Raw genomic sequence first — 23,331 nt, 5'->3', positions numbered from 1 at the left:
AATGTTGTCTCCCCATCAGCAGCCTCTAGCATCTTATTTCTGTCCTTTAAATTTCTCGGGCAGAGGTGTCTGCAGAGGAAGACTAGAGTGCTTGAGGGGCCTACGGCTTCTCCCGCTCTGCATTACTTTTTCCCTCATCTTAGTACTTCTGGGTGATTCTGGGTCAAGATGTCCATTGTTGGTGATTTCATTTCCAAAGCTCAAATAATCACTTTCAATAGTTTTAAATGGCAAAGTATTTTTTTTTATGATTGGAAAAAATGGACCTGGCTATCAAGGTTGGAGGTTTTGCTCATTTGAAGTGTGGACATTTTTCCCCTCATTTTTAAAGGGCGAGGTGAAGAAGAATGACAATACGCCATAAGGGTCTTGGGTACGGGAGTATTATCTTCACGGGCAAATGGAGGATACCATGTCTCATCCAATGAAGCCATGCCATCTCCCCAGAGGCAGTCTCCTCCCATGTGATCCTCCCTTTATAGCCGCCCCTATGGTCAGGATCAGGAAGCGGCTGCTGTCCCCTGGCCACCTGGGAGGAGGTCCCCTCTGGGGAATCGGTGATGACTCCCTTTGATTCATCACACTGTAGTTTATCTTTATGACCCTGTCTTCTGAAGAAGGTCACAACCTCTTGCTTGAAAATAATATTGTGTACTTATATGTAATCATTACACTTAGAACAATGTCAATCAGGGTACAATTGTTCTGCTGGTCACATACAGGTGTATCCATACACAAATCTTGTAATAACTATTATCCCTACCTGTTCTGTTCTCATTGGGGAGTATCTGAAAATTGCACTCCCCGCAGTTCCCTGACGAAATCGTTTTACCTGATTGAAACAATTTGCATTCCCCGCGAGGTTATGTAATGGTATATACATAATTGGTAAAATAACAATACAAACCATGTTTGTGTGTGAAATTGTACTTTTTTTCAAGCCAAAATAAACAGCGATTTGTACTCCATAGGCTACCACCGTAGCTGGTTGTCTAGAAGCAGTTTGGCATTCATGGCGTGCATATTGGAATCTCGCTTCGAGTAACCAGACCTTATCTCTGGTGGTGAAAAGTAAATAAAGTGGTAGGTTGGGGGGGGGGGGGTAGCAGGTGGAGGTAGCACTTTTGGCAGCATTTGTGTAGGTCAGGAAGATGGTGTAGCAAGCATGTTTCTACTTGGATATGCAGGATCTTTCATGAGGATCAGGCAATTGGTGTTTATGTAGGGTGGCTGTAGGTGTGCTAGTGTTTGGTCAATTTTTTGTACAGGTCTATGTACTACCTTGAATTTTTAGGGAGATATGTATTGTGTGATAAGCTTGAGATGTCCTCAAGTTACCACTTGAAATATGAAACCTATTAGGTTTTTGGATTTGCACAATCCTGTCTCTACACAACCTAAGCTGTAAGCCTGGGACTGTCATGGCACATGCTTTCAATGAGAGCAGAGCAACGATTCAATGTGAGAAGGTGACTGGGGGTAGGAAGTGATTAAGTGAAATGGTTAGTGAGTGCAGCTGTTAATGGACAGTCAAATCATGCCGAACCTGCTTAACAATACAGTAATGTTTTTGGGAGGGTTGCTGAATTGTGGTCTATTGTGCAAATGTTCCATCCTCCTAGCTAAATAGGTTAGAGTATCAAAATATCAATAAAATAAACTGCAAGTAGCAAGCACATCACATGTATGTGTGAGTTGAGAATGTTAGCCTTATGGCGTGTATGTACAGGCGTGCACATGTATTATTTTTTTTGTAACCATCTTTATTAATTTTGAGAGACCGATGTGTGACAGTACAGGTAAACATGAGTAAAATAAGCAAGTATGTGAAAAAATGGCCACGACATAAAAACTTCTTGGAGGATTCTGGAAGATCTTTGAGGCTTACACCGCGTGGTCATGGCTCAGGACAAAGCAGACTTGTTGCCCGTTGGATCCAAGCTGTTCAGGAACTACTCAGGATGTGGACTACAGAACGTCTTCGAGGATGAGCACTCTGTGTCTCTACTGCCTGCACTCCGACAAGTCGCACGTGGAGGAGAACTGCTTTCTGTAAGAACATGTCCGTCCGAACCATGAAGGACCGTCGGAAACAACTCGCTAACTGGCTGGAGACGAAGAGCCCGGCAGCAGGTGAGAAGTCGTCTGAGCAGTCTTCTAAGACCTCTGAGGGCGCTCTGGCGACGGGGGCCCAACAGAAGGCAAAGCACCGCAAGCAGCGGGAGTGCTGTTGATTCGGGCTCCTCGGCTGCCAGGCTGGGCACAATGTCACCCACACCGTCAACCACAAACCAACACTCTGGCTCAGTGAAAAGGAAGTCGGAGAACCCGGGTAAGCTTCGGTAGAAGCCCAGGTCGATCCCAGCGGATAAAGCCAAGGGGGAGCGAGGCAGTGACCAACCTCCCCCAACCCCCCCCCCTCCCCCTCACCACCCCCCCGGTGAAGGCCTCTGATGCGCCTAAGGTCGTGAAGGCCCAGATTCACCCGGCTAAGGCCTCGATTGAGGGAGTCGTGGCGACCCTGGCGAAGCCCACAGAGGCGACCCCAGTGGAGACAGCCTCCAGGCCTAGAGTTACCCTGCCATCCCGGAGGGAATCGTCTTTCCAAACGATCGAAAAGACCCCCGTGAAGCCCCAGACCGAGAAGGAGGGGGGGCGAGGTAGTCCTATCGGACTCGGATACCTCCTCCGAGGACGAGCTATCTCTCATCAAGGCTGCCCTGGCCAAGAAGTTCAAGGAGGCCAGGGCCTGCGGGAAGGATCCCGACAAGGCGGATGTAGAGAGCGAGGGTGGCGCAGACGAGGGGTGGCAGGTTGAAGAGGAACCGGAGGAGCCTCGGCAGACACTCCTGTCTCAACGGAGGCCTACACCGCCCGACAGGTCAGAAGAACTCTGGCTGGCACTGCGTGCCTTGTGCACGGAGATAAGGACAAGGCTGCCCTTACCGCCGGCAGATGATCCAACGGCGCCTGGACTGTCGGGGAGCCCTCCAGGCAAGCAGAGACGAGACCTTCCTCCCCCACCTTTCCATCCTTCACCGCCACCCCCTCCTCCGAGGGACGAGACGACGACGGGGACGGACTACAGCGGAGACAACGGAACTGATCGCCCCCTCCATGGGCTTCCCCTCACAACAAAATTGGCTCGTTTCACGCCATGATCGCCAGGGCCTCAGAGCTCTTCCAACTATGTCCCGAAGAGCAGAAGGAGGGATTCTGTATCAACGAAGGGAGGCCAAGATGAAGACCGTACTCTCAGTCCCGCTGTTGGATGACATCTGGGACGAGGAACTGTCCCTTCTAAAGAACCCTTCCACGGCCCCTGCGAAGAGAGACCGGTACGAGAAGAAGTACCGGGTCTCCGATTCCACTCCTACGTGTCTCAGGGCGCAGCCATCTCCGGACTCCGTAATCTCTGCGGCGGCCAAGAAGAAATCGGCAGGGGTGACGGCATGGACTTCCACTTCCCCGCCAGACGGCAAGGGGAAGAAGCTGGATGCCATGGGACATCTGGTCATCTCGTCGGCAGCGACGACCATTAAGGGAACTGTGGTTTAAAATCACCCCCCCCTCCTGAACTTCCTCCCAGACGACAAGAGAGCGGAGGTCCTCGAAATCCTGCAGGGTGGGCGAAGTGGCTTCGGATCACGCCATCACGGTAGCCACGGACATCGCTGACACCGGGTTTCGCCAGATGGGCAACGGCGTTTGCCTTCACCGATGCGGTTGGCTCAAGGCCACTGACTTCCGTCAGGATGTGCAGACCAGGGTACTGAACATGCCCTTCAACGGGAACAATCTGTTCGGCAAGGCAGTGGACCAATAACTGCAGGCCATCAAAGCAGACACCGAGATTGCCCGTGCCCTGGGCACGCTGCGTCAGCGACAGCTGTCCTTTCGGACCTCCGGAGGCAAGTCCCAAGGTGCCTCCAAAGGATTCGGCAGCAGCTCTTAGTCATACCGCAGGACGGAACCGGCCGTGATGTCTGGGCCCCCACCCGAGCACCCCGGTTGGAGGCCGGCTGGGGAAATTCATCAGCATGTGGGAATCCATCTCCACCGACCATTGGGTGCTGGATGCCCTGGGGCATGGCCACTCTGGAGTTCCAAAGGAAGTGCCCAGACTTTCCACCGGTGGCCAGGAAAGAAAACCACATCCCACAACTACTTCTGGAGGTAGTTTTAGCATGGGTGGAGTTTTTGGAAGGCGGGACTCCCTCACTCCTGCGCACTTCTTATTTGGTTGTTTACTATGTCAGACCTGCAGCCTGAGTCCTGGTTTGTCAAGGGACCAACTCCGGGGTCCCTGATTATTTAGAAGATTTGTGGGGTTTGACAAACTGTGGACCTGTAAGGTGCTGGTAGGATTAGATGGTCCGGTGGTTGCTGTTAGGCAGCTTACTCAGGTAATGGATGAGTCAAGTTTTTTTGTCAAACATGAGGTTGTTTTATTCCTTAGTTGGTCAGCACCAATGAGAAACATCATTGGAGGCATAGGTGACAGTTTTGACATGTTGATACGTTACACAGCCGACGCACGTTTCAACCTAAGTCTTTTTCAAGGCTGTGATTTGTGAGTTGGTGTGGTAGTGATTTAATATACCCAGTGAGGTGACATTCAAAGCCAATTTGTATTGTGGATATTCGTTTTACATCCATTATGCATACATCGATAGGCAGTTTCAAACATAAAACCATTGCGAATTGGAAAAACATATTTGTGACACCCAGGAGAGGTGATTTAGCATGTTGGTGATGGTAAGTGATGGTGACAAAGTAGAAGAAAAGCTCAGAGGTCTTACCCAATTGAGTTATGGGGTGAGCTTCAAGGTGCAGTGGGCTTTACTTTTACTAGGCAATTATTGAATTCTCTCTAGCCCTTCTCCTAATTAACCATAATTCTTTGTTTTTCTGTTCCTCTCCCTTGGTACATTGTTTCTTCTCCTGCTGTAAATCATACTGCAAAATTGCATCTTTATTTAATCTACCAACTACTATATCGTTTTGCACAATTAATCATACTTTGTCACCATCACGTCCCTACTCGGCATGTTGTCATCATGGATCTACCTCATGCATCTGTGCAGGTTGCGGATGCGGCCAATGCAGGTGTTCCTCGACGCCCATTTGATGCAAGTGGCGGGAAGCTTCGAAGACAAGATCTCCCTCAACAAGACTTTCCGTCAAGCGATCCGGTGGTGGGGCACCCGCACACATCTCGCGGCGAGCTTGGACTTCCAGACACCAGCGCATCTGGAAATGGTGACGATGGACGCCTCCTTGGAGGGATGGGACGCGCACACCGGATATCTCCACGCAAGAGGCCTTTGGCTCCCGGAGGAGAGATCACTGCACATCAACGTCCTGGAGCTCCGGGCCGCGTTCTGGGCCCTCAGATCCTTCCTTCCGTCCCTCAAGGACAAGGTGATACAGGTCTTCACCAACACCACCACCACGATGGTCTACATCCGGAAGCAGGTGGGCACCAGATCTCCAGCTCTATCCAAGGAAGCACAGATCTGTGGCGCTGGGCCATCGCCCAAGGGATGTTCCTGGTACCTTTTCACCTGGCAGGAGTCAAGAACACCGACTCACTCGGCAGGGAGCTGCGCTCGTTCCACGAGTGGGAGCTTCGGCAGGATCAAGTAGCTCTTCTATTCCGATGGTGGGCAGTCCCCAGATCGATCTGTTCGCGACGGCGAAAAACACCATGTGCCTGAGGTTCGCCCGCATGTTTCCCCAGCTGGGGAGCATTTCGGGATGCATTCTCCTTCCCCTGTGATGGACTGTTCCTCTATGCATTCCCACCGTTGCCGCTTCTACTGCGACTCATCAGTCAACTCAGACGGTCCCGGTGCAGGATGATCCTCGTCGCACTGGCGTGGCTGAGGCAGATATGGTTCCCGGACAATATGGACAGGTCAGTGTCCCCTACAGTCAAGCTTCCGGCGGACGCGGATCTTCTTGCCAGGGAAGGAGGCGCGATCCTGCATCATGACCCAGGATCGCTGAACCTGCAGGCTTTGCTCCTGCAGCACTAGAGTTCGGAGGCTACGATATCCCGGCGGACTGCAAGAGGTACTGCAAGGAGCCAGAGCATCGTCGACTCTAGAGTGCTACGGACATAAGTGGAAGAGGTTCTCTGTCTGGTGCCACGCACAGAAGATAAACCCTCTACAGATTACGGCCCCTCGTGCTGCCTTACTTGCTGGCGCATGGCCCCGGCGTGGGAGCTCAACATGGTGCTGACCAGGCTCATGGGTCCGCCATTCGAGCCTTTGCATTCGGCACCCCTGAAATTCCTATGGTGGAAGACATTTCTTGTGGCCATCACCTCTGCATGATGAGTGGGAGAGGTCCAGGCCCTCTCCTGTAAACCGCCGTACCTGACATTCCCCCAGACGAGGGTAGTGCTGAGGGCGCACCCTTCCTTCATGCCTAAGGTGCCGTCCGACTTCCACCTGAATGAGCCCTTGGTGTTTCCTGTTTGATTCCCGTCACGTTCGTCGCCGGCTGAGAGGACTTTGCACTCGCTGGATGTGGCTAGAGCACTTGAGTTCTACGTGGACCGCACAAAGAGCTTTCGGAAGACATCACAGCTATTTGTGAACTTTGGCCCTGTGAACCAAGAGAAGGCCATCTCCAAGGCTTCCATTTCTAGATGGCTCTCCGGCTGCATCATGCACTGTCACTGGTTGGCAAACCGACCGTTGCCTGGCCGTCAGAGAGCCCACTCGACCAGAGCGACCGCTGCTACTATGACATTCCTGTCTGGCTTGGCCCTGCTAGACAGATGCAGGGCAGCTATGTGGAGGCCGACACACACCTTCACAAGATTCTACTGCGTCGATCGGGATTCCAGGAAACAACCTGCTCGCTTGAAAGTGAACCTGGTGAGGCGGTAAGAGATGCTTAACGTTGAGTTGTTGAAATGCTTAATGCTGAGCCTTGCCACCTCCCGTGGTTGTGCATATGTACTGCTATGTATTCTTGTATTCATGTGAATCCATGCCAGACCCCATGCTGGAGAATGAACAAGTTACTTACCTGTAACTGTTGTTCTGCAGCATGGGTCTTGCATGGATTCACATGCGAAACCTCCCTCCAACCCCTCTGCGGCTCTTTTCTTGGTCCTACTGCCTCTTTACGTGCTACCAAATCTGAAGATGGCTGCCAGAGGGGCTTGGGTAGAGGGCAGGCATTGGCTGGGGGCAGTATGACCCAGAGACCAGTGATTGGTTATTAGTAGAAAGACAGTTCAGAAACAAAACTGAAACTGATTTTTTTTCTTTACTGAGGATTCCCAGCCTGACGACTGGGAATATTCATGAACATGTGAATCCATGCCAGACCCATGCTGGAGAACAGCTATAGGTAAGTATCTTGTTCCTTCCCAATAATCAAGAGTCTTGTGTGTGATTAATAAAGGGAAGCCAAGTGGCAACATAGCTGGGGTACCCCCCCTCAGCCAGGGCTGTGATTGTCTCCAAGGCCAACTTCTCCTAAAGTTTGCTCCCCCACATGACCAGAACAGGGCCGTCTGACAATTTCCAATTGCGAACAGGGAAATCTTTGCCGCGAGCAGAATGTTGGAAAGAAGTCTAGATTTATGGCCCGACAAGGGATAGAGCTCATCGCTGCAATCTCCTAAAAGGACCAGCAAAGGGTCTAAGGGGAGGGTGACTGTCAGGATTGCCTTGGAAATACGTGCCTCTCTCCTGGCAACCCTTCCAGCAGGTCTCAGGGTAAGAAGGATTCATATGGTGAAGCCTGTCTGGAGCGTAGTACCATCTATAACACAACTTAAGCTGACACTCCTTATCTGTTATGCAACTTGCAATCTTATGGTTGCGCTTCCATATGCTCAACAAAACACAACAAAAAGGGGCTCCCGCACCTAAAATGGGTATGGACACACAATTCACTGGATCATTTGGAAAAATCACACTCTAAAATAATTTAGAACAGTAGAAAAAGGAAGTCCAAGGAGAATACAACCTGACTTCATTGTTAATTCAGTTAATAATTGAATTTTAATAAGAAAGCATACAATGTTAAAAGCAAATACATAAAAACTAACTTATAATAACTAAGTGACTAGTGCTTCCAGGTCAAAGTGCCAAGTGGCTAATAAAGAGCAAAGTTGAACTGTATTTCTCGGATACAAAAAGAACTCCAAATGTACATATAGACATGTAGACAATTCTACATCTTTAAATAAGTCCAACCTACAACTTCTGACAAACAAAAACCACACAACGTGCATAGGTTGATTCCTTCTTTGTTAGGTGTCTCTAGTCATGATGCCCTAGTCGGGGAGTACCTAAAGTGCATCGAAGGAGTACTAATCCTAAAGCAAATACTTCACATTAGTATCTGTGAAAAGCCCAACATGTTTCATTCCTGTAGTCCTTTGGGTTGGTATTAGGAACTTCTTCAGGGGAAAGTGTGTGGGGGCCGGGGCGAAAAACACCCCCAGCCCAAGTTGAGATGGTAGCTGGCAGAGATTGACAAGTAGAGACTGTCGTCGGTAGTGTGACGTCTTGTTTAATATTTCCTAATGGACAATTCGGGGAGATATATGTCTGTACTGTCTTGTTATTAGTGCAAGAGAGCAGATCCAGGCCACACCATCCCTTAGTGTCGGTAAGCAGTCCTTAGGTACTGCATAAATTCATAGTATTGCAGTCTCCGGTGAAATCCTTAAAACTTCACTCTCAATCCGGATGACTCTTTGTATGTCTAGAGTGCAAGTTTTAATGTCGTAGATAAGGGCGGTCTGGACTATAAATCAAGCTCTGGAGTCTTAAATACGGGAGAGCGCCATATCAGTATGGCTGTATCCACGTCTTGCAGTGTGACGCTTCCATATGCACTCTTTTTGGGTAGCCAGCAGATCATTGCAGAACGGAGAGTGTAAGGTAAGCAAACACACGAGAGGGATGAGCAGATAGCTTAGAGTAAAACCACATGGGGACCTAATGTGAATATTTAACTTTACAGGGAATGCAGGCTGCTCAGAAAATATAGCAGAGTGGAGCAGCGCTCTGAGTGATAGAAGGCACACAGGTAGTGAGTTGAAATTTTAAAGACATATGTAAAGTAGACAGTTGAATAATGTACTACAATGAATTTTCTTTTGCTTTTTGTTTTTTGAATTTCACCTTGGACTGCAACTATCACCTGGTATGTGGAATTTATATTTCATATTTTGCTCGGTTTTTTGGGGTTCACTTTATGATGGATAACTAATTTGAATTGTATTGATGTATGACATGTTGATGGGATACTTACTGGTTGATGAATAACGGTGTTAATAGCCCTGACGATGGACGGATGTCCGAAATGCATTGGCTAAAACTGTATGACACAGGAATAAATAATATTTGAGAAAAACTACACAAATATAGAATCTTGATTTAACCGCATAAAAGTGATTAATTGATTGGAACAGTATTTAGAAACCCTGGATAGGGTTTTATGAGTGAGCTCATCCAGGGACAGAAGCTACCCGTTCCTTCTTTCTGGATATTGCTATTACCTTGTGCCGAGGCTACAGGGTGAGTTCCCACAACAACTGCGAACAAGTAAAACTGAACTATTTAAGAATAAGTGGTGCCCACCCTACTCCTTGTTTTTGCTTCCATATGCACCGCCATGAGTCTTCCCCGATGGGAGAACCCAAATCTCTCTCCCAATCCTGCATGTATGGCAAGTGCTCCTGAGGGGCAAAAAGGTGCATTAAGTTACTTCAAAAAAGGTAGCAGTCGCTCCTCTCCAGAAATAACATGGCATGATAACCTGCTCTGAGATGAGTTTTCAGCACACGCTTTTTGCTCACTGTACCTTTCACAGATAGGAAATATTATTTGCATATCAGTCTTTGTCCCGCCCACATGGACAGTCCAGCACCGAAAGGCTATGGCAATTCCTCTCTGAATCAGAGTACCAACAGCAACCCCATACATGTGTTTCAGCTTTGTTGGGCCTCATCAGTGAGGTGAAGCTGTGCCTCTCTGAGCACACGCCTGGTTGCCTCCAGGTAACTCAGGGTGACCAACCCGAAGTTCCTTGCAAATATTTCAAAAAAGGTAGCAGGCGCTCCTCTCCAGAAAGAACATGGCATGATAACTTTCTCTGAGATGAGTTTGCAGCACACGCTTTTTGCTCACTGTACCTTTCGCAGATGGGAATAGTGCAGCAAGTTATAAAGCCCAGAGATCCTACTCTTAGGTCGACCGCTAGGTAAGTGAGTTCCAGTGCATTAAGTTCCCTAGTACTCCTCTGCTGGACCATGGGATGAGACCCCCAGTGATGCAATTGTAGATAATGGAAGTGTTCCCTTTCCTGGATTACAAAATGTTAGTGGGGGGGAGGGGGCTGTCTATAAAGAGCTGTCAGAGTTCACACAGTCATCCCACCGCCCAAGCAGAAAATGTTGCCGGATGCTTCCCAGGGGTAAAGTCGGGATTGCCAAACACAGGCGATTACGGACCAAGCCCTATAAGTGTTCCCCCCCCATCTCTTAGTTGCCAGGTTCCAGCATAAGAGTGTGTGAGATGTAGAAGAGAGAAGGGTGCATCCTTCATGATTCGTTTTAGGGTCCGCAAATGGCAATAGTCTCAGATGGACCGGGGAAGCTGCTTGTTCAATTTGTGCCCAGATCGGAACATCTTTAACCTGCCCCCAAGTGAAGACGCGTGACAGTTAAGAATATGGGTAATAACAATAGACGTCAGGGACACCCAAACCCTCTAAAGCTTCCCTGCGGAAAAGGACCCTCTTTGCAATTCACAACTTGCGGTGCTGCCAGATGACCGCCAGGACCTTATCTTACAATGCGTGCATTTTGTGTAAAGGGACCAAACGGAAAATCTGAGAAGTGGTAGGTGTTAAAATGAACATTATCCCAAAATGTATCTGTTATAACCCCAGCCATTAAATTGTTTACTTGTGCCATTGTTTAAGATTGGACTCCGCCTTTTTCGAATAACGAGGGAAAGTTGGCAGAATATAGTGATTTGATCATGCTAGGAATTTTGACACCAAGGTAGTAGATGTGATCCTGCCTCCACTTCATCGGGGAGATGTCAGCTGGTCATGCCAGGTCTGCAGGTGACAGACAAATAGCTAATCCTAATGATTTAGAATCATCTCTCAAGCTCGAAATCAATGCCGGCACTGACTGCCCAACCTCCGTCAAGGAAAGCAAGATGTCAACACCGTAAAGGGAAATTTTGTGCACCTGATGTTGGAACGAAATACCCCAGATACCAATGCAGGCTTGAATGCGGATTGCTAGAGGTTCAATTGAGAGTGCAAAAAGGAGGGAAGACAAAGGGATTTTGATTAAGTGAGAGGCCCAACCGTTTTTAAGAAAAAAATAACTAATGCATAGATTCATAATAAAAATTTGTATTCAAACAAAATAAAACGTACAACAACAATGCTTATTCAAATGGAGCAGCAAAGTGTCCATTTCTGTACAGCTCGATGCGTTTCGGGGAAACGCCCTTCACCAGGAGCAGAAATTCCTTTGACTCGGTGGTTTCGGCCGCTGCCAGGAAGCGATCATCCAAACCCTCGTCATTGTCCATGGTGCTTCTGGATGCTGAAGCTGAATGCGGCTTCCACCATCCGCCGCCAACTCCCTTCCATACCTGGGCATCGAGGGCTAAAAGTCCAGCCTATATGTTTAATTTGCTCGCAATATCGTCCAAGTTGAGAGCTTTCCTAATATCATGAGTGCAGCGTTCACTAATGAAACCAGTCTGTTCCAGGAGGACCAGAGTGGGCAGATCCGTCGTAAGCCGGGTGGAAAGAATTTTTGACTATATTTTAGTGTCATTGTTAATAAGTGTGATTGGCCGGTATGAATCTAGCAGTTTGGGATTTTAATGTGGTTTTAAGATCAGAATTGTGACGGTCTAGAGCATAGTGAGGGTAGTGGTGCCAGTTTCTAAGAATAAGATAATCTGGTCAGGTGAGGAGCAAGATGCTTGCAGAAAGATTTATAGAATTTAGAGGTGACTCCGTCGGGGCCCAGGGTAGCATTTTAAGAGATTTAATTGCCACTATGACTTCCTTGACTGACATTGGCTGCTTAAGTTGGGTGACCTTGGTAGGAGGGAAGGTCGGGAAAGCAACACGTGCCAGGTAATCTCGCAGCATGTCCACACTCGGAGGGGGTGAGGGGCAGGACCGCTTCAGCATGTTATTTGAGCCCAAGCGATTTTATCCTTTTCAGTGAGGAGGAGCGTCCCTGTGTTCTGGGTCCTATGCTGGGCCAATTTGCAAATCAAGATCTTGCTAGGCTTGTTTACCCTAGTATAGTAATATTGCATGATCTTAAGTAAGGCTTGAGAACTGTGTTCAGCCAGGTGGGCATTAAGCTTGGCCCTCGCAATAGTCTGGTGTTGTCGCGATTTGGGGGAGCATGAGAGCTTATGTGTCGCTTCTTTCAGTCGAACCGCATGTTCCAAATTGCACCGCAAGTAAGCTCTCTTTTTCAAGTAAGATGAGGAAAGACTTATGACCTCCTCTCTGACTACCCCTTTCATAGCATCCCATACTCTGCTATGGGCAACATCACCAGTGAGATTATCGAAATAGGTATCGATGCATTCCCCAATCTCTCGGCGCATAACAGTATCTTTAAGTAGTGGGTTATAGAATTTCCAGTTTCTGTGAGATTGGGGCTAACGACCTGAGACTGAGAGAAAAGGACAGAACATGATCGGAAAGAGCGACAACATGAATCTCAATCTCCAGCATGCAAATGGCAAAGGAAGAAGACACTAAGAGCATGTCGATCTGCGAGTATCCCAAGTGCACATGTGAATAGTATGTATAATCCCTCTGGGCCGGGTTCTGCTGCTGCCAAATATCTATCAATCGTAGGTCACGTAGAAGCTTTGAGGGCCAAGGAGTTCCTGAAATCAGTTCCGTTAGCTGGTACAGTTTTATCTAAGTGTGGGTCGGGTGCGGCGTAAAGGTCCCCCCCCCCACCCCTCTCAATGATTAGGGACCCTTCAGCAGAGGAGAGTACCTTGCTCCATAGGTCCTGGCGAATGTTGGGAGCGTAAAATACACAAATGTGACAATGTTCCACAAGTATGATCCCTTGGCTCCCAAATATTTGCTGTTATCTGCCGTTGGGTTCACTTAGGATTCCCAACTTAATAAAAGGGGTGGATTTCACAAATAGGATAGCTATGCCCCTCCACTTGGAGCCACTAGAAGCAAAGAACCCTGGTGAAAAGTAAGAGTTCCCAAACCTCTTCCTCCGCCCTCAAAAGATGAGTTTCTTTTAAAAGGACTACGGAAGGGGAGAGGCCAATGAGCCTGTCCATGATAGACTTGCATTTAATTGGTGAGTTCAAGCCCTGGACAGTCCATGTGAGAGTGGACAGTGTGGAATCCTGTGTAGTGCGGGGTGTGCTAGCCATTAGCAATGTAATGTGGTATCTTAAAGCCATTAGCCATCTTACTTGCCCTAAAGTGAACTTTCCTAAATGCTGTCTACAATCTGTTCCCATTTTTATTATCCCTACAGAAACTCCCCCATATCCACCCACCGCCCCCCACAACCCCAGTAATGAAGAGAACTTCCAAATAACCATATGTAACAATAATAAATTCAGGTCAGCAAGCAAGACCTCACCCAACAACTTAATCAATGCACTGAAAGGTAAAAACACTGCCAATCTATTTCTAGGGGATGTCAATAGATGGTATGCAAAGCCTAAAGACAAAGACGCAATCCAGCTAGAAAAAACCTTCAATAACATAGACTTCCAAGTTAAGAACCCAGACCCAACCATGAAAAATGGAAACCAACTAGACTGGATCATCACCAATAATTTGGAGACCAGTGATTTTGTCACAGAACCCTGCATATGGTCATACCATTTCCTATTCACTTTCTCGCTAGCACTCAACATGCCCCTTAAGAACAACATCAGTAATGAACAAAAAGAGTGAGTAGGAGGAACTACAAACTAATTAAACACAACACCTGGAACAATGTTTAAATAATATACTTAAAAATGATTTAAGGTAGAGGACACTTGACAAATTGATTGCTGACTTTAACTCACAGGCAAAGCAACTTATTGACTTAAAATCCCCCGTGAAAAAAAGATTTCTACGACCAAATAAAAACCACCAGAAATGGCTTAACACCGAACTGGTAGAGCTCAAAAGAGAAAAAAGGAGGAAAGAGGAGAAATGGCAAAAAAATCCAACACAAGAAAACAACGCTAGCTGGAAAGAGAGTGAAAAGAACTATTGAAAATGTATCTCTGACTCCAAGAGAAACTATTATAATGAACAAATACAAGCTGCAGACAATTCATGTAGCCAACTTTTTTGAAATCCTCAAGACAATAGAAAAGCCCAAAACACTGAACACCACATTCATTCTGTCCAGTAAAGACTGCGGCAAGGTACAAACAGCATTCGCAGATAAAATAAAGAAAGCTAGGGATGTACTAAAAGATGCTCAAAAAAGTCAGGTGGAACCAGTAAACTAGGTATAGTCCACAATACAGCAAGGGACCTTTAACTTCCAAGAAATCAAGATAGAAGAAATGCTCAAGACACTCAAATCAATAAAACCCACCACATGAGCGGAAAACATAATTCCGCCTAAATTGATACTGGAGAATGCCGACATCTTCGCTCCTTTCCTCACCAAAATGGTGAACGTCTCTTTCCGGGAAGACCATGTTCCGAGTGAAATCAAAAAGGTCACAATCACCCCATTAGCTAAAAAACCTGAACTGGTCCAAAGTGATCCAGGTAATTTAAGACCCATCACTAATTGTAACTTTTACTAAAGGTATTAGACAATATTGCCACAAACCAACTTCAGGCATTTGTTGAAAACAATGATATTTTAAATAGTCATTAGTCTGGTTTCCGGGCGGCACCCAGTACCGAGACGGTTATGCTAGATCTCCATTCACACATAGTGGAGAAGAGAGAAGGACTCCTAATCTTATTAGACCTCAGCACGGCCTTTGATATACTGGACCACAGCCAGTTTAAACTTGCCTTAGAGAGAGGAGTACATTGTTCCAAAGAGGCAATTAACTGATTATCCTCTTTCTTTCAGACAGGGAGTCCAGGTGCACTGGGGGGGGGGGATACTTTCTCCTTTGCAGAAAAAATCAGCCGTGGTGTACCGCAAGGAGCCAGTTTATCACTGCTTCTTTTTAAACTGTATATCGGGTTTCTCTGCATGATTCTGGAGAATATCAGCATATTTTTCACCAATTATGCTGATGATACCTAGCTTATCATAGAACCAAGCGGTGACTACTCTAAAGACAGTGCTAATGATAAGACTACACAAATTAATTGAAACATGGATGACCAACAACTGGGTATGTCTCGATGCCAAAAAGACTGAGTTAATGATCTTTGGGACCAACTCAGTACATCAGTACGAGTGTTTGAACATTAATGATTCCCCCATAAAAGTTGTGAACAGAGTGAAAAACTCTTGAAATGCACATGGATGCATCACTGAGTGCGGAGTCCCAAGTTATGCAATTGACTAACAATTGCTCATGCTACTTGAGACAACTGCACAAAATACTCACCTATTTAAGCAAGGAAAATTGTGCTACAGTAGCAAGAGCAACCATAATGTCCAGGATGGACTATGGCAATGCCCAGCAGCTACGAGCCAATAAAGGGCACATTGATTATTCTCAGTCCTATTTTGTATTTGACATTTTGCAAAGGAAAACAGAACATATCAGTGGTGATAGGAGAGCTCTACACTGGCTGACTATCGAAGATGGAATTCAGTTCAAAGCTCTGACACTAGCCCATACATGTGTTCATGGGAAAGCTCCAGGATACCTCAAGAAGAAATTAGTCACTTATGTACCGGGATGGGCACTCCCAGCATCTTTGGAAAGAAACTCGAGACCCACCTGTTCAGATTACTTTCTTAAATCTAACCTCAAGCCTGCCTGAAATACTGTAGATTTATGTTCTGTGTATTTGTGTGTCTCCAATGCTCCTGCATGTATATGTGGCGCCCTGATGCTTGCAGGTTTTCGGCGTGGTAGAAATAAATAAACAAACCAGTCTAACTATAGGGCAACCTTCCGTCGGAAGACGCCCGCCATGACTAAAATTCAAACCAGAGAAGCCTCCAACCAGAAAGAAGCCAAGTGTTCTGTGACCTGGTAAACCAGAAGAGCCTCCCGAACAAGAAACCACACAATGCCAAGAACAATCAAGGAAATTCAAGAGATTAGACCTTAATCAGGATAATCAGGATCCAAGTAGGGATCACCCCGGTGGGTTCGACCCTTTCTACTTCCTCTGGGACCCTTCTGAATTTAGTCCAAGGGCCCACCCTGGCACCAAATTGGGCTGGTGGGTCCGGCAGAGGGGCTGCAGGCGCGGATGACCCATCTAGGTCAGGTGTTAGAAGCTGTTCAGTGTCTTTCATTGGCGAGATCGACCAAGACCTCTTCTGGTAAGAAAAGTGGAGAGCCGTTGGGTACCCCTATCTGTATTGAATCTCCTTTTCACAAAGCCATTCTGTAAGTGGGCAAAGCGATTTATATTTGAATAGTCACTTGCGCCACATCCTGATAGTCAGGGTGGAGCCTCAAACAGATCTCATTGAGTTGTCAGAATCTGGCTAGGATCCTTTCTTTCAAGTTATAGAAATAGAGCCGCATAAGAACATCTGGGGCGTAGTCCTGCCGCTCCGGGCCTGTCAGGCGGATCGATCCAACTCAATAGGTTTGGCTGCTGAAGAGCCAAGACATGGCGGAAAGGGTCTGTGATGTATGCTTCAAGGTCACAGTCTGGGATGTCGGCTGGAACCCCCTTAATCCGAAAATCTTGTTGTGACGGTAGCGGTGCTCTGATTCTTTGTACTTATCCCCAAGAAAAGTCCCTCTGTCTTTTAGAGATTCTATGCTCTGGGCTCATTCGCTCGTTTTGTAACGCTGCTCTCACAAAGTGGTCTGAACTTCCTCGACTCAACATTCCTCTTCATCTAGGCGTTTATCAATAGTAGCAATCTTCCCAGCCATTGCGTTAAGCTGCCTTGTATGTAGTTCTGAATTGTAGCAGATCCTCCTTCAGGGCCATCTGTGAAGTAGATTCCGAGGCGCCCTTGCATCGACCCTGGACCACCATAGTGACCTCCCTCTTACCACGGTCTTGAATTTGGAAGAGGGTTGCGATGTGTGCTGATTTTGGGGTTTTCCCTGATTTAGCCATGAGCTCAGATCCGTAGGGAAATCGGATGCATCAGATCGTAGCGCTGCTTGCCAGTTTATAACCAGGTGGCTAGGGGCCCCCTCCAAGGAAAGAGAGTAAGATGACTGGGTCTGGATCCACCAGCAGCCAGGAGATGGACTGCACAACTGTAGTGGGGCCTGGGTCTCCAGGGGCCAAGGTAGCTGCATGTCTGAGTTCCAGATGCTGAGGCACAGGTCGTCGGCAAGGACATCCTAAAAGCATGAAACAGGCACCCTGGTGCGGACAGTGACTCAAGACGGGCTCCCAGCTAAAGGCCGGGGGATGAATTTACAGGCCCGCAGGAATAACGGAGCCAGTATGGGAAAATAGTAAATTCGGGCCCCCCTCAATGCAGACTGGTTCATCAGGGTTCCATAGAGCAGAGTTGTGTGACTTGTGGGAGGCAGCAGGGCCCCTGACCTCAGGAATTCCAAAAGACAAGCGGGGGGCTCAATCCATGAGTGAGCCCTCAGTGGGCTGAAGTTGCTAGAGGAGGACAATGATCCATGTTATGAAGGGTTGCATGAAGATGAGTGGTACTCACCACCAAAGCATAGGAGGAGCTGATGACCCTATGCCACCAGCAGGGAACCCAAGCATAAGGGCCACGACCCCCAGCAGAACAGTACTCCCAGAAGTGAAAGGGGGGTGTGCGAGTACACTCCCACTTCCAGAGGGCCAACAGGAAACAACGTGGCAATCAACACCGGAGTTGCAGCCCTGCTCAATCATTTCCCAGAGTGGAGGGGAAGAGAGGGCGCTCCCACCGGATCAGCGCCCATTATAGTGGCCACCAGGACCTGAGCCGCGGCCCCGATCTCAACAACGGAGGGGGAGGGGCCGCACAGATCGGAATCCAGTCAAACCACAGCGGAGGAGCAGCAAGGCAGGTTTGGACTCAGGAGGGCGCAGGGACTGAAGTGCCTCCTCCCACCAAGGCAGATCACCCACCAACGAGGAGTCGAATGAACACTGAAGGCACCCGGGTACAGGGGAAGGCCAAATCCAGGCCCGGCCGGGTGAGATTCAAAGACCGCAACCTTAGAGGCTAAGATTAGGACGGGAGACTCTGCCAGCATTCCCAGGTCAGCGCTATCATTCAGGAGAGTTTATGTGGACGATTGGAGCTTGTTTCGGGCATTTTCATCCCCATTCAGGCAGGAGGCATTCAGGCAGCCATCTTATCACCTAGCATCCCAGACCACACCCCCACACATGGATTTATTTATTTAGTGATTTATGTTGTGCTGGATGCTACCTTAAAGAGGGTATTTAGGCAGAGGTTAGGCCTCATTGTGACTGGGTGCCCTCAATCTGTGATCTGCTGAGAGATTTTGCATCTGGAGTTCGAAGGAGATAAAACTAGGTGATTGTTCTGTCAGTGAGGTCCAGTTGCTCTCCCGTAAGTGGAGTGAATGTGTGACGTCTGTGTACTGATTTGCAAATGTATGAGCACTTACACAAGGGACGGATTGCTGGTACAAGCAGCAAGAGGCAATGTGGGACCGCTTCTAACCTCACCATACATTGAAATGGGCCTTGTTCTAGCTCTGGCAAGAGGGGGAGAGGGCTTTGGCAAATTCTTGGTACCTCTAGGAGAAAGAGTTGATGCCTGCCTGCTCGCTCCACAGCTGGGTGGGTATACAGACATTCCTACATTTTTGTGATCTGAAATGAGCACCTTTAGGACCATTGCCCAAGACTGGGCTGCCTGGAAGTTCTTGAGACCTTCAATAAACTTCGGCTGTAGGTGATTTGGTTAAGATTATTTGCGCAAAGTAGATTTCATCCTTTTTTTTAAATGGGTGATTTTGCTGCACATATATGCCTGGGGAGGGACAGTCCCCCCCCCCCCCGCCCCCTAACTCCCCTACACTTAATATTAACCTAAACCCACCCCTCGGGTATATTTGTGACAAAATAGGGTAAAAATAACTTCCATCTGCTCTGAGCATATATGCTGCGCAGTAATCTCTCGATCCAATAAACTTCATGGTAATTGCTACAGTGGTGTGCGAAGCTGAATCTAGCTGAGCCGAGTCTTTTGGGAGTTATCTACGGAGTTCCTTTCTGTATCTGGGAGATTTAGTTTCCTTGCTTATGTCCTGTTAAGGGGGCAGCAGTGTGATCTTGAGGTACAGCAGGGTTGTGTGGTCCGGTTGCCAGCTTGCATATATGAGATTACTTAAGCATTGAGGCCCTTGTGATGGACTGGGTGATGCTGTACAAGTGTTATTTATTCCGATCTTTTGTGAAGTGCTGCATGTGCTACTTCTGAATATTTCTGATTGCTTGTTGACCGTGTGGATGGCAAGTGTAAGGTGCAGAAGGAGGAGACTGACACACAGGTGGCATAGTGATTGCTGTGATAGGCAAGAAAATAAAGTGAAAACCTAACTTTCCCTAAGAAGGGTTTTCGCTAATAGGGGTTTTCCTGCCTCCACTTAAATACTAATGGGGTGTCAGGATGTCCTTATAACCTAAAGAGCCCACCACCCTGTGTCAAAAATCCAATGTTCTTGGTCCAGGAAATGACTCCCTTCTCGGTTACTTGTTGTGATTTTGCCTTGCACATTCTTTATCAGGGGGAATGACTCCCTTTTCCCCTTGTTAAACAGTAATTATATAGTGCCTCCTTAGTATTTATATTGGCCTAAGCCTATTCACGCTACACGAAAAACTGTGTTGCAAAGTTCTGATTTTTGGGTCATCTTCGCCGCCATTTTAAGATTAATCCGCCATTTTGATTTCCACTCATGTGTTATACATTCTAAAATGGTGGACTATGTTTTCGACTTGCAGCCAAGCCTTCTGACCTTTGAGTTCTATTAATGTTTAGGTTGTCCAAGAACCGACTGTTTAAACTGAACCAAAGAGACCTTGTGCTTCATATGAACTCTCATTCAAGTGGTGTCTGCGTTCACAAGCCTCATCCTTGTATAAACATTGGGACAATGAAGAACAAACCTCAAGCGTATGCTTTAGCTGAACTACATTGTGAAGAGACTTGAAACGAGGCTTCCCGCGGGATCCGAGAACATACATCACTATTGTGTCTTCATGGAAATACAAACCTATATAATCCCTCAATCCCTCGCATGATATTGTAAAATATGTATGTGAACTAGGCACAAACTCTAGACCACAAATTATTAACATGTCGAGAGGCTAGACAATATTGTAGGAAATGTATAAATACGCTAGTGTTTAGATGTTCAGCACTCTCTCACCTCTTTGTCGGCTGGTACACAATGGGAGGTGTTGGGAGCCAGATAGCTATCTGTTTTGCTTTGTAAACTGTACAGTAATAAAAGATCTGTGGATCCTTTTAGCAAATGATTGGTGTATTACCTTTGAGGCACTAAACTTCGATATATTTGTTCTTTCACCCTGGTCCCAGAACTTGACAAATAAAGGACAACCAATCCTATAACACTCTTGATCAGAAAGTTCTCAGTTTCTTAATTCCAGGGGTAATTACTCCCTTCCCCTGCCTGAAGGTTCCGTGGTCTGCTTTCTCAATTGTCAAGAGAATGACTCTTCTTTTGACACTGGCCTTTCTTTATCCTAGGGGAATGACTCTCTTCTTCCCAGGTTTCTCAACCCTTTTTTTTTTTTTTTTACAGATGTAGCAATACCCAGGGAATGATTTCCTTCTCCTGGTATATTAGTTTCACATTCACTTGACACAACTGTACCTAGGCGGAATGACTCCCTTTCCCAGGCTTTTCACCCTTGTGCTGGTTTTCAAAATTATTAGGAGGATGGCTCCCTTCTCCTGATGTATTGCTCACAGTTCACTATAGCCAAGGGGAATGGCTCCCTTCCCTTGGTCTTCCTTTTCAACAACTTTCACACTTGTAACATCCCCTTTGGGTGTCAGTCATTTTTTGCACTGGCCCACTTGGTTCAAATCTCTGCCAAATACTTCCACGAGAACTATGACTCGTGTTCCTTTTTTGGGTTTATGTCACCGACCCTGGTTTCACTTCTAGCTCTTCTTTGGTTTAGCCCACCTGGTTCATGTTCCTGCCATGTACTGCCACAAGGAAGATGACTAGTGTCTTTCTCGGGGTAGGGGTCCCAGACCCATGCCTCACATCTGTTCGCGTCAGGGGATTTATGTTTGGCCCTCCTGAACCACACAACGTCCTGCGGTAGCCAACACCCTTCATGGCCCCACCTGCCGGCTCGCTCTCTCCCATACCTTCTGGGATCTTCTTGCGAGGCTTTGGTCTCTCCCGGCGTCTGCACTCTCCTGCTTCGGATCTTCTCCGGCTTCCGATGGTGTCCTGGTAACTGCAGCAGCTTTGCAGTTATCTGCTGCCTGCAGTTTGTGCACTGTGTATGGACCGTGGGGTCCACCTCTTCGCCAGCCGCAAGGGTCTCCTACTGCTTGGCCCGATAGAGATGATCCTTCGCCTCGGTCAGTGTCTCGGGCTCCCAAATCTGAGTTTCCCCAACACCGTTGCTCGGTGGAGGGCTTGACCTATAAGTAAGTCATTGCCACTTTTTATAATCCGTTTTGGATCATTCCTCTGCTGAAGACTAGACCAATTCTGCCATGAGTTGTTCTTAATGCCCTGCACTACTTCTTCATCCCAGTACCCAACTTTTCTACCTGACAGACGTATATGAACCTGGAGTCCAAGAAGAGGTTGGGGGCAGACAGAGGGTTCCTGGGGGGGGAGGGGAGTGTGTGTGTGTGTGTGTGTGTGTGTGTGTGTGTGTGTGTGTGTGTGTGTGTGTGTGTGTTAGTTAGTGCGGCCAGTTGTGCACCCTAAATTGTCGTGCCTAATCCCAGAGGGGGAGTCTGTCCTGTTGAGATCCTTCGTCTGTGTACCACTGTGGGACTGTTGGGCGAAGTGATGACATCCAGGGGTACGTCACACAAGGTAGAAAGTTTGGGCCTCATATCGAAATGTTACCTTTATTGTTGATGGCTTAATTCGGCTGGGGTTCTGGAGGCATTATGGGTCTCTGGATGTGGGACTGAGTTCCCTGGCAGAAAGGGCTAGTGTGTTGTATTTCAAGTGGACGTGTGGGAAAACATGACCAGACAAGCTGGCAATGTGAAAACTTAGTTGTGTTTGGGAAGTGCATAACAAAATGGCTTTTGGATGTTTGAGGGCTCTTTAGGAGATTTATAAACAACGATATACAATTAACAAGCTTAAACATCTCTTCCTGACCACTCTACATTGCAGGATTCCTTTAAGTCTTGGTTTACAGGGTGGTATGACAGAGGACACCAGTCTCTTCCAGGCTCCCGCCGTGGCTAAGGATGAAGCCCAGAATGAGGCCAGGCAGGGAATTTCATCATAGCTCCATGTTTGGTCTGCTATCAGACAGGAGTTATGCTCTGGTAGCTGGCATAACGTTATATAACATGACATTTACCATATCTCAACTAGTATGCTAAAAGTGTATGCTCAGAATCTTGGATGGAGGAGGGAGAAGAGGAGCAAATTACCTTTTTGAAAAATGCATTTGTCTAGGTTTACCTTGAATTTGTTTGAGTGTAATCACATTTTTATAAAGGTCTGTCCATAAAAGATGGACAAGATTCTGCAAAGAAAAGTGACCTTTATGATTGTATATGTGCATCAGTTTTTATTGTTTTGAAAGTATACAGAAGCTATTCTATAATATGGATAAAAGGATACAAATTATGTGTACTTTCTTTTTAGGGCCATATGTTTATCGCAACATTAATGTTTCAACATGCCTCCTGCTGTGGCCGATGCCCTTGACATCTGGGCAGTGGATTCACACATAGCAGCTGATGGCCCCATCAAGGTCGACTGCATGCTGCCCAGTGGAATGTACATCCAGCTGGAGGTCCCGCGTGAATCCACAATATCCTACATTAAGCAAGTGAGTTGGGAACTAGTATTGTCAATTATGCAAAACATCTTTCTCTTCTTTATTATATAATTTTTTTTTAGTTATAGAAATAAGGAATAAACTGGTCTCTTTCTCTTTAACGAGAGGTACCAAAGGTGACTGGTGTCCCAATGACTTGAGCCTCCTCCAGGAGATCAAATCCGT

The 23,331-nt window shown here is 47.2% G+C and overlaps 1 protein-coding gene across 4 annotated transcripts in view; it reads left to right on the top strand.

The window, feature by feature from the left end:
• The window catches only part of PIK3CB (phosphatidylinositol-4,5-bisphosphate 3-kinase catalytic subunit beta), a 2,502,085-nt gene that overhangs the window by 470,731 nt on the left and 2,008,023 nt on the right, over positions 1-23,331 (top strand). For all 4 annotated transcript variants that reach the window (XM_069617988.1, XM_069617990.1, XM_069617991.1 and 1 more), the window contains one exon: positions 22,971-23,157. In XM_069617988.1, coding sequence (XP_069474089.1) covers positions 23,005-23,157 — 153 coding nt within the window. In that variant the 5' untranslated portion in view covers positions 22,971-23,004. The remainder of the gene's footprint in view (positions 1-22,970; positions 23,158-23,331) is intronic.

The sequence above is a fragment of the Ambystoma mexicanum genome, chromosome 10 (genome assembly GCF_040938575.1).
Source record: "Ambystoma mexicanum isolate Mex_15411 chromosome 10, UKY_AmexF1_1, whole genome shotgun sequence".
NCBI lineage: Eukaryota > Metazoa > Chordata > Amphibia > Caudata > Ambystomatidae > Ambystoma > Ambystoma mexicanum.
The sequence above is the reverse complement of the archived record's forward strand: the minus strand, read 5'-3'. Positions and strand labels throughout refer to the sequence as shown.